General features: G+C 35.8%; 1 protein-coding gene across 1 annotated transcript; it reads right to left on the reverse strand.

The window, feature by feature from the left end:
* Nucleotides 1–4,000: 4,000 nt before the first annotated feature.
* Nucleotides 4,001–11,645, reverse strand: LOC120256721 (probable xyloglucan glycosyltransferase 6). The gene is made up of 5 exons (XM_039264402.1): nucleotides 10,885–11,645; nucleotides 5,905–6,213; nucleotides 5,536–5,826; nucleotides 5,320–5,433; nucleotides 4,001–5,231 (listed from the first exon to the last, which is right to left on the reverse strand). The coding sequence occupies exons 1-5, from the start codon at nucleotides 11,593–11,595 to the stop codon at nucleotides 4,593–4,595; spliced, it is 2,064 nt and encodes a 687-aa protein (XP_039120336.1). The 5' UTR covers nucleotides 11,596–11,645; the 3' UTR covers nucleotides 4,001–4,592.
* Nucleotides 11,646–11,913: the final 268 nt, after the last annotated feature.

The following is an 11,913-nucleotide window of genomic DNA, read 5'->3' on the forward strand; positions in this document are numbered from 1 at the left end:
GGTGAACAGTAATTTTCCCTATTTTTTTCCTCATGCATGAGTTTATCTCACTCGTTGATTTGACCATTAAAATATTATTTTTATAATTAAAAAATTTCCCATATTTAATATTATTTTCTGTTCAAAATAACATCTGTAAGGAAATATTTTCCTTTTCATACCATCATATCATGATTCTTCTTATTTTTCATATTGTGAATTTCATCTTTTATATATATATAATACATCATTGCGGAGTTTATAGAGCGCCTGCATATTGATAAAAGTAAAAGAGATATGTGTAAGGGAGGACCGTGACAATATGCAAGATGAGAAAAAGAAAGATGAATTGGTAAAAAAAACAAAAGAATGCAACATAATCAGCAACAGTAGTCAAATTAACTACTATAATGGGTGAGAATGGGATAAACAAGTGTGCTCATATCACATCCCACTTGATAGTATTTAAAAACATAGTGCAAATACTGTTTATTACACTTTACTGTTTATAAAATTTAGGTATAATACCCGGATTGGTCCCTCTATTTTTCTCTCTCTTTTCTTTTGGTCCCTCTACTCAAAAATGTTCCTGACTAGTCCCTCTACTTTTAAAAATGTGCCCACTTAGTTAGAAATGCTCCCAACTAGTCCCTCTACTTTTAAAAATGACCCAACTAGAGGGACTAAGTGGGCTCATTTTTAAAAGTAGAGGGACTAATTGGGAGTATTTCTAACTAAGTAGGCATATTTGCAAAAGTAAAGGGACTAGTCGGGAGCATTTCTGAGTAGATGGACCAAAAAAAAAGAGAGAAAAAAATATAAGGATTATATTGGTAATTATACCTAAAATTTACTGTTTCAAAAAATAAAAGCCATTTAATTATGAATAAACACCTATTTGTGAATATTTATAGATAACGAATTTATGAATTTTCACAGATAACTTGCACTTTTTATATATATTATTTTTTAAATAACTTAACTATATTGATTAAATTTTAATAATTAAATATTCATGGAGTAATTATTGGAAAATTTTTAAAAATAACTTGGAGTTAAATCAATTATATGATTATTAGTGAATGACCACAGATAAAAGATGTACTAGTTGAGATTTGACTTTGTCAGACTTGGTAAAATTTATTGGATCAACTGACCCAACAGATAAGGCCGACGATGATAACCAGTATGCACTGTAGCAGACTGGTTTTTGGTGATCTAAACCTAGTATTATTTCTATACGGAAAGTTGAAAGTTATATTTTCTTCCACGATATGGTTGAGAATTTAGTGTATGTCAAGGTGTGAAAAATATGGTGACTTGTCTGCATTGTCACCCTATATGTATATAGGGAATGTGTATAAATGGGACCTGCTAATCATGGTAACAGGGACTTAATTGTTACTGTATATGATGAGATGAGCAGCAAAGAGCATTCTAATTCTTGCATTCTTTAAATATCATTTGTAATTATCCATACATTTTTCCTAAATTTTATAAGTATCTTTTATTATTTTTTTCCCACTAATCATTCGAGAGAATTCGAGCCTTCTTCTCTAAAAGAAAAACTAGTCCTTATTTATAAAAATAAACTAGTCCTTATTTTCCCACTAATCATTTGTATTAGTCACATTGCTCACAATGGTGAGGATATCCTCTTTTGGCAAGATAGGTGGATTAACGGCAGGGCCCCGAGATATCTGTGGCCAGAGTTGTTTCACGATTGTCAAAACCATTTGAGCACGCTCAAGGAATCGGTACACTTACTTGACGTAGCACCTTTCTCGGATTGCTCTGAGTTGAGACTGTTAAAGGATCGATTGGTTGCTACAGAGGTAATTAACACTGACAAGAAATGGTGGTCGCTAACTTTGAAAGGGGTATTCTCGGTGAAATCGTTCTATAATTTTCTTAATGATGGAGGCCTGCGTTGTCCGATTGCTAGATGGTTCTGGTGTGGGAGGTGCCCAAAGAAAGTCAACCTCTTCAATTAGCTAGCTTGGAAAAACAAGATTCTCACTCTTGAAAATCTTGAGTTTAGAAGATGTAATAAGCTGCCTACGGCAACTTGTGTCATGTGTCATGGAGGAGTTGAATCTGTTGATCACCTTTTCCTTCACTGCCCTTTCGCTAGTTCTGTGTGGGATTTTTTTTGTTCGCTTGCTTCATCTACCTGATATCCTGTTGACAATGGATTTTATTTGGGGGACTTGGTGCTCCCATGTAAGGCCATCATGTAGGTCAATTGGGGACTGGGTGGTTAAAGCTATTGTGTGGAATATTTTGCTTGTCAGAAATGATCATATTTTCAATGACAAATTTGTGCCTGCTAGTACCATTATTTTGAAATGTAATAGCCTGATTATCTTATGGTATTCAGCAGAGTCTGAAAATGGCAAGGAAAAACTTGAAGATTCTGTGTCCACTATTCGACACAGTTTGGAGATGCTGGGACAGCGCTCGGGGCAGGCTAGCGTTGACTTGCTAGCCGAGGAGGCGAGAGATCAGTTTACTGGCTAGATCGACTTAAGCGGGTGGGGTGTGGGCTGGGTTTCAGCTGTGAGGGTGTTCTCGTCTTTGTTGTAGCTTTGTAGTAGGCTTGGGCCTCCTTTTGTATTGTCTGTTTTGTTTACTTGTACCACATCTAGTGGTCGGTTATATTTTCTTTTTTAGTAATTGAAGTGGTTTATCTATCTTTAAGAAAAAAAAATAAAAAATTTATTGCAGCTATGAACACTTTCCAATTATTGTAGGGTCATGTGTTTGCTACTATTATCAAGCAATTGAATTCAATTCATTAGTGCCACCAAGCTCAACCTCATTCTTTATATATGTTTCTCAGTGGGTCATCGATTTTTTTTTTTTCAAGAGGATGTACGAAGGTTTTTTAAATATATTATTATACGTTCTTGTTTTGAACTGCCAAAATTTCAACATCGTCACTCACGAGTCACCCACGAACCAATGAGCCCTTCGTATCATTGGCACATGTTCTTTTTTTCCTTTTTATTTATTTTTTTGGAGTTTATTTATTTATTTTTGTTAAAGTTATATGTATCTAATTTAATTAATTAGGCCAACGACCATTTGGTCTATTGACATCGGGTCCTCTGCGTGGGTGTTAGATGCCCGAGTATCGAGCACTGGCTACGAAATCGATTCCCATCTCACTGCAGGTGAGACGACTGTTCGATGGTGGCTGCTGCTCTCCCAGTGTGTTCAGATCCTAGAGTTCAGGCTTTCTAAAAATTTTTAATTAATTAGATATTATCATTTAATAATAAAAAAATGCATAAAATATCATTTATTTGTTTGTTTGCACACCTTTAAATATTTAGCATTTCAGATGTAAATGTATAAAATAGATATTTACCTTTTCACATTAATTTTTATATTTTTTACATTTAAAAAAGATATTTGAGAATAAATATTCGAAATTATTTGAACAGCACGGGAAAAAAAATCTTATAAAATATTTAAGAAATTAATTTTATAATTGATTTTGGGTAGATATTTTTATAAGACATCAAATTATTTTATTTTTTTATTTTTTTAATTTTGTGATACAAACTTCAATGCAACTTCAATTTTGTTTCAGCAAAAGATTATCCGATTAGATTTTAACCTAATTTTGATGATGTGATGTCGGAAATTCTATATCAACAGATGAGAGAATTATCAGCTAAACAGACAGTGTGTCATATATATGATAATAAAGAATTTCCAGCATGTATTTCATTAAAAATAGGCCGAAAATTTCTCGGTGATCACTTGGTGAAACAAAATTAAATTGAATAACCATTTTGATTCAAATTGAAATTAGACTCAAAATAAAAAAGAGCCATAGTTTGATACGCTATAAAAAAATTTACCCAGTGATTTTGAGTAAGAGATAATTTAAGTTATTGGTCTCATTTAAGTCTAATTTTCGTGCAAATTTAGATAAAAAGATTGAAAAGTTTTTTACTAAAAGGCATCTCATATGAGAGGACAAAAACCAAGTTAATCCAAAAAATCAAGATTAGTAACTAAGAAAACTTTATTTGATAATTGATAAACAAAATACATATTGGGACTTCCTTGACATTCAATTCAACTTCAAATGTAAAACAAGAATACACCTGACCTGAATAGTATTAACAATAAAAACAAAATGGTTGCTTTAATCTTGCAAATAATTGGCACACCTGAAACAAACACTATCTCACTCTCAAGGGTAAACATCAATAACAACAACAAAAATTTAAACAGAAACAACAACTTATATGATCTACTAATGAATAAAAAGTGAACAAATAAGGGGGGAAAAACTAACAAATATATCTTCACATCTGACATTCCAGGCATAGTACAGTACAGTATTTGTTTTTCCCAAGGCCAGCATTTGGATTGGATCAACTTGATAAAAAGAAATAAAATCTTCCCAAGTTTAAGCTGGTGAATCCATCCACAGAAATGAGGAAAGTCATACCTTGTTGTGCTGAGAAATGGGTCAATGTGACCATTCTGCTGGTGCAATGGCAGCCATGAGAAACAGTGGAAATCGGCCTTGGATAAATTACATGACAGCGGAAGCTCCTTGTTTGAACAAATTGAGTATCAACTGTATAGTTTCAGCTGACTTGTTCTCCGATAAGATCAAGCCCGACAACGAGGAAAGTTATTCCTTGAAATAGCAAGAAGTAGAAATGGATTCCTTGAGCTGACAACAGGCTCCTAGCGGAGGCAGTTAAAAGAATGAAAGCTAGAGCGAGTTCTTTTCTGTACAGTCTGTTTCTTTTGACCTTCCCAGATTTTTTAGACATCTCCAGTTTGTTCAATTCGACAAGGCCTGAATCAGATGATGATCTGTGTGGACCTATGTTTTCAGCTGGGGACACAGAATCCTTCTCAAAAATGGAAACCAGGTCGGCCTCTGATGATCTGCCTGATTTCTTGGTGACTATCCATTCATATGAGCTCCCGAATTTGAATAGTCCCGAGATCATTGCATTGAATTTAGTGACAGACATTGTGTTCTCGAAAAGAAGGTAGGGGACAATGAATGGGAATGACCTCGGAGCGGGAAGGATGTTTATGAGGGACATAACACCAGGGACATAGCACACCACCCAAGCTGGCAATTGAGCTTCAGGCAGGAACATTGTCAATGGGAGGATTATGCAGAAAAGAGTGAAAGAATAGAATGGTAGGATAAGCTTTCTCAAGAGGAAGAACAGGAAAATCAAATTGGCTTTCTTTGACCAGCTGACCTAGAATATCAACAAGTTATGATCAAAATCATGGATATACTGATAAGATTGAATGGACAGGTGAGGAGAAAATAATTGTGGACCTCACCTTTGAGCGAAGGATGTCGACAAAGCACAACCTGAACAGCTGCATTGGACCTGAATGCCATCGATACTGTTGTTTCTTGTATGCCTCATAGGACTCAGGAAGTTCACAAAGACACTGCAAGGAAATCATGAAACTATAGGGTTTCAACTTTATGCAAAGATCTACAAAAGCAAATCATTAAGAATTGTGATAAGAGGGCATTATGCGTGAGCAAACCTTGACATCATTCAGATATATGAACTTCCATCCAGCAAGGTGAGCTCGGACGGCGATATCCATGTCTTCAACAGTAGTTCTCTCCAGCCAGCCACCAGATTCTTCGAGAGCTTTTATCCTCCAAACTCCAGCAGTGCCATTGAACCCAAAGAAATTGATAAATATACCGTTAACCTGTTGTTCGACCTCAAAATGGAAAGATAAATTAATATTTTGCAGCCTAGTGAGCAAGTTTTCATCCTTGTTCACAAAAGCCCATCTAGTTTGAACCAATGCCACATCATCATTCCCCTGCAAAATTAGAAAAATGTATACAATCCATGTCCCATCTTGATTTTGTAGATGATTAACAGAAGAATTGTAATTTACCTTAAAATGTGGAATGGTTCTCTTTAAGAAATCCTGTGCAGGCTGAAAATCTGCATCAAAAATAGCCACAAACTCATAGTCCTTTACGTAATCACAGCTCATGGCTGACTTCAAGTTTCCTGCCTTGTAGCCTGTGCGTATCAGCCGATGTCTGTAAAAAATGGGTACACCCTTTTGTTGCCATTTCTGTACCTCCGCCTTTATGAGGGCCTGCACCTCCATATCATCAGAGTCATCCAAAACTTGAACAAGCATTCTTTCCCTAGGCCAGTCCTGGACACAAACTGCTGCTATAGATTGCTGGTAAACCTGTACGACCATTCAAGGAAAATAATTCTCAATTCTGAGAACTCAATAGGCTAAACAGAAAGGCATTTAACAAGATTTTGGTTCAATTTATAAAAGACAGTTGAAGTTCAAGACAGAATACTCAGAAGCTTGAAGCTTCTTCTGAAAAAGAAAACATGCACTTACAAACTTGCTAATTAATATAACCAGTTGTACCTCACTGCAATCCAAAAATCTAAGGGAAACAAATGGGTGGTTTCCCGTGTTTTCACAAATTTGTACTATATCATGTAATAAATTTCTTTACTTTAAAGCATGTGTTGATCTACACATCAAAATTTTGAATTTTGTATGATCTGTTTTCAACAAAAAGGAGCACACGAGTTGAGATAAAAATATTAAACAAAGTAATATGTTGGTCACATAATGAAATGTGCAACAATTTCTAGGACATTTATCAGCCCAATACAATGTTTATTAGTAGAAATTACGAAGACCTACAAGTTTCTATGGGAAATTCTACCAGAATTCATGCCTACTTTGGACCGGTGACTCCTTTGATTTTTCAGAGGAACTAATGTTCCTCATAATTCTTCTTTGATAATATTTAATAGCAACCATTCCACATAAGTATCAAACTCTAGTTTCATAAAGAACCCTAAAAGGATTATATTTGAACAATAGATGCAAACCCATGTTCTTTAAATTTTCCATCAAGGTATTCAGGAGCCAAATTAGTATGGGAATAAGAGAATAATAATGCTATTTGTACAACCAATTCATACCAATTCAAAGTATCATGAGATCATGATGTTGTTTATCTTGAGAAAAATTTAATGGCTATCAATTCAAAGTAATTTGGCACACTTAGCATATACAGATAGCATTCCTCACAAGAGGAACACAGTACTGACTTATAACACTAATAAGACAACCATAAATAATTCTATTTGGAATGGATTCCACACTTGTATCTATACCTAATGACAGCATATCTGAATCTAGCAACAAAGCAAACCTATCCTAAATGCCGAAAAGACACAAGTCAAAGCAGCAAAAAAGAAAATCAAATGAAAGACACAAGTCATAAATAGGGATGAACTTTAAAGTGTTTGCATCTAAGGGCCATGTTCCAGAATTAATCAACTAGACAAGGATAGCAGACATCAGAAGATTAGATAGATCGGGCTTGATGATTCACCTAACGCCAGAAGGCATTATAAAGAAGCTTCCATTTAAAAAGGTAGAAAAAAAAGGAGAATCAATTGAAGACATGATTTGACAGCAAGTAAAATTTATACATAAAATTTGTAACCTTACCCATCCTAAACCAATTCTAAGCCAAATTGGTCACATAAATCCAAATTCAGATGAACTTAATTGATCTACAAGCTCATGGGTTAACTTGACAATGAAGTGACAAAAAATCAAGATTTGGAAAATAAGAACCAAAGAGTTGTGTTAAAACTTAAAAGTTGGATATTTAGGTTTGAATAGTGATCTGCTACAAACAAACTCTCTGCTAGAACAAAGGTAAATATCTTAATGTGAGTGAATAAAACCTAAGATCTTTACTAAGACAAAGATAGACAGCTAAAGAATGCTTTAATTTCATTCATTTGGCAAACATCACCAAAAAGAAGCTTACTTCTTGACAACTCCACGAAAAACAATAAGAGCGACTCTCATTCACTGATCAAGACAATAAAAGCTTTGAAGGGGATACTAATCTATAAGGTAACTGACTAGATAGAAAATGACTAAGACTGCTACGTAATTCTTCATCGGTAGGAAGAAAGATCTCCTTTGATAACCTTGACAAAACAAATAAACAATATGGTTCCCTTGCACATCCAAATTGGTTGATCCATGCACAATTGCATTGCTGCTCAAATTCCTTAATTATCCTCGTATACTATGGTGGATAAGGAAAGCATGACAGAACGTCTACCCTATCAGCCATTCATCTATGGCATTTGCTATTTTGAGATAGATCAAGTGATTCATCAACAAACAACCACCAAGAAAGTTACTTCTTCATTGTGGACACCTGTTCCACATTGGAAAAGATTAAGTTTATCATAGAAAAAAAAATGGCTTCACAATCATTAATGACCTAGATTATCATCAGCAGTAATATGGGCTGTAAACAGTAAAAGTCACCATGAGTTGTTTTTCCTTCAGTCATCCAAGTAACTCAACCTGAGTTGAGCTTTATGACATCTTTCATGGAAGTTTTTGACAACAGATGCATTTTCAAATCAACTTCATCTTTTGCAAACTGAAGTCACTATGCATAAAACATTTCAAACTAGAATTTCTACTTCCATCTATTGGCAGGGCGAATTTATGTTATTACAATTGACTTGAAATTTATTTCTCCATTCCATACACTTTATTCTAATTCTTTTCAATGTCGTTATGAACATCCTACATAAACTTTGTTTTGTGCTATTAGGTTTCAATCATTTTAAAGCTTGCCCATTTAGGCCAAACATAACGGCTAGTTCTAACCAGCATTTTCATAGATGGAACAAACAAATTTATCAACCTAGATTAGTATAGGAGCCTCAGCCATAATCAATGTGAAAAATATCAGCGCATTATCAACTATTGGTGTTAATCCACGGTGACAAGAAATTCATTTTCTTATCATAATGTTTTTTGTCCACCCCATCATACAGATGTTCAACAAGTTCAACATTATTTTTCAGTATCACTTGCAACCATTCAGATAAAGACAAGCCAACACAATTGTATCTTTCTTCTAGTACATAAAATTATTCAAAAAATTTAGACTTTTCATTGTAGATTTCAATCTCTACCTGATACAAGGCACACTAAAAACAAAGCAAAAATTAAAGACAAAAACAAAAATTCACTTCACTGGTATGGCATATAGAAGCGACACTGATTATCCAAAATGCACCATCATCCATTTTATCCTTTGTCTTACTGGCATCCCCTTGACATCACCACAAGATTCAGTACATATATTGAGACTTAGTTATCATAGGAAGATGGTACATTGGATTTCTACTCTAATAGCATCACCATACTCTTGACTAGTTGGGCAAATTGCTCTGGTTTCTCCCTTTGATGTTTATGCTGGAAATTAGTTCCTTATACTTCTACAATATTAGCTATTTGATAACAATCCAGAACTTCAACTGGCTCAACTTGACTATTTGTTGATGAGGCATTTTCATGATGAACTTACCCAGTAATTTTCTATGATAACCTTTTTATCTTCCTTTAAGGCGCTTCAACTAGTTATCCATATACTTATTACTAAAAGCTTCATGTTGACCACGCAATTTGCTAAGAGATGATTTTCCGGTGAAAGCAGCTGAGATAAGATATGGTTAAACTATGAAAGAGATAATAATACCATGATTTCTAAGAACATAAAGTCATTTGATCTTCAGCAGAATTGACAAGAAACTCATAACAGAATTTAGTGTTTAGAAGTCATCCAATTTTAGATCAAAGGACTAGCAACTTTCAGTTACCTCTTTTTTTTTTTAAATAAAAGAGAGTGATATCATTTTATATCATCTTACAAGGAACAGCTTACCTCTTCTGGTGTTGGAGCAAGTTATGCATTCAAAGTATACAAAACCACATAGAAAAAGTACATTTAGTTATGTAATTAAGAAGTTAATAAAGAGTCAAAGATTTCCATAGCCAAATTTGTGAGCATCTAATTTATCCTCAGAAAATTTATTATTTATAATCAAATTAATTTATACCTGTTATCAATTCAAGAACATCCAAAAATCAAATGAATTTTATAAAATCTGTTTCTTGGTATAGAGTAATATCTACATACTGAAAATTGTACTTTTTTAGTAAGTCCCTGATGCTTAATTGAATGGACAGCCAAAAAGTTTAGATCCTTGATGTACCGAATCCATTTTAATGAATAAGAAATTGCAGTTGCGAAATCTGAGTATGATGACCTGGACAAGAGCATGACCAATCATAGAAAATTCTAAACAGTCTTCTGCAAATGCCAAGGTTCAGTAAAAGATTTTTAGTTACAAATACCAGAAACTAAAAGCCCTGATTTATCAAAGCCAAAAATGCACAATAAATTTAGTGGGACAATATCTTGCAACAAAATTACCAAATAATCAATGATTGCAAATAAATATCAAAATCAAGGTTCAACCACTATACATTTTGCTCTAATAAAATCCACACTTCTAATTTACCGAAAACTTACCACGGATTAAAATGCATTAACAAAGCAGCTATATAACGGATAGAACACTAAATCCTAGCAGTCACTAAATCAATCCACGAAGAAAGCTGCATGTCTTAATCATTCAACCCATCCATAAAACAGATATATCAGGCATGAAACCTAAATCCGGAAGCTACTTATCATGGCCATTCCATGCATATGCAGTAAGTCACTAAGTTAAATTTTGCAGCAAATCAGCTCAGAATATCATCAATTACCCAAAAAACCAATTTCTCCTAAACTTAATCCAGAAATCCCAACAACATTTGATTATAAACCACAAATAACAATTGGCATGAAAAGGCAGGCAAGAAAATAAATTTCCAATTTCCTCTATATATATCATAAAAAATGGTGAAGAAGAGGATGCAGATGAGAATCCAAACTCGCAATTCAATTTCATAGAAGAACACAATGCCAGAGGAGAACCCACATCTGCTTACCTCCCGCTCGTTGCACATTGGGATCTGGATCAGCACCATCGGATACTCATCGGATCCGCTTCTACTCCCTTGCTCCAAATCCCCGTCCTCCTTCTTCCCATACTCCATCGCCGCCACAGGACGGATTCCTCTCGCCCAGATCCAAGCGCATCCAAGCATCAAAACCAACCGATCCACCGACTGAACTAAGAAAAGCACGATGCAAACGTTCGCCATCGCCTGCACCGGCGGCGCCAAGTACGCCGCGCGAACATGGAGCCATTGCGCATACAAGAGCTCCAAAGCGTGGCGCGAGGAGGCGTAGGAGGGAGGACTGAAATGCCAGCCCTTGAAGTAAGCCACAAGCTCAAGGGCGAGGAGAAGGACGGCGAGAAAGAGAAAGGCACGGATAAGGCGGTAGAGACGGGAAGAATGAGAAGAGGTGCGAGGGGAGGAAGCGATCCGGCGGGCGGCGGTGAGGATGAGGCGGAAGAGGAAGCGAGGGAGGGCGGAGAGGGTGGAAAAAGGGCGGTGGAGCTTGAGAAGAAGGAGAAGGGAGATCTGCCGGGTGCTCCGGCCGCGGAGGCGGGCGGCGGCGGTAGGGGTGCCCGCATCGCCGGTAGCGGCGAAGCCGGAGGTCGCCGGCGGGCTGAGGCCGAGGGCCTCGCGCTCGCGGTTCCAGAACTCTTGGAACTCGTGGTTCTGAGGAGGAGGAGGAGGAGGAGGAACCATGGCGACAAACTCTTTCTCTCTCTAAAACTCTTTCTCTCTCTAAAATTTTTTCTCTCTCTAGCGAGATCTCTCTCTAATTTTAAAAATTTTGTTTTTGGTGAAGAGAGTGGAGGGGCAGAATGGGAAGGGGAGGGGGAAGGGGAGGGAGGAGGGGCGGATTTAGCGGGAGGAGTTGGGGTGACGTGTCATTATGTGATTGGAAAGTGTAGTAAAGATGTAATTTTTTTAATAATTTATATTGGTTTTATTTTTTTTGTTACTGCATTTAATTTTACATTGGTTTGATGATTATTTATTTGGATGATTTTTAGAGGGATT

This window comes from Dioscorea cayenensis, unplaced genomic scaffold, assembly GCF_009730915.1.
Source record: "Dioscorea cayenensis subsp. rotundata cultivar TDr96_F1 unplaced genomic scaffold, TDr96_F1_v2_PseudoChromosome.rev07_lg8_w22 25.fasta BLBR01001581.1, whole genome shotgun sequence".
Taxonomy (NCBI): domain Eukaryota; kingdom Viridiplantae; phylum Streptophyta; class Magnoliopsida; order Dioscoreales; family Dioscoreaceae; genus Dioscorea; species Dioscorea cayenensis.

What these genes read in the sequence shown, in the direction of transcription:
- LOC120256721 (XM_039264402.1), bottom strand. Translation starts at nt 11,595, where the DNA reads ATGGTTCCTCCTCCTCCTCCTCCTCCTCAGAACCACGAGTTCCAAGAG. An exon ending in TATATCTGAATGATGTCAAG is followed by an intron (nt 5,434 to 5,535) that starts GTTTGCTCACGC and finishes ATTTCCTTGCAG; the next exon opens with TGTCTTTGTGAACTTCCTGA. An exon ending in TCGACATCCTTCGCTCAAAG is followed by an intron (nt 5,232 to 5,319) that starts GTGAGGTCCACA and finishes TTGATATTCTAG; the next exon opens with GTCAGCTGGTCAAAGAAAGC.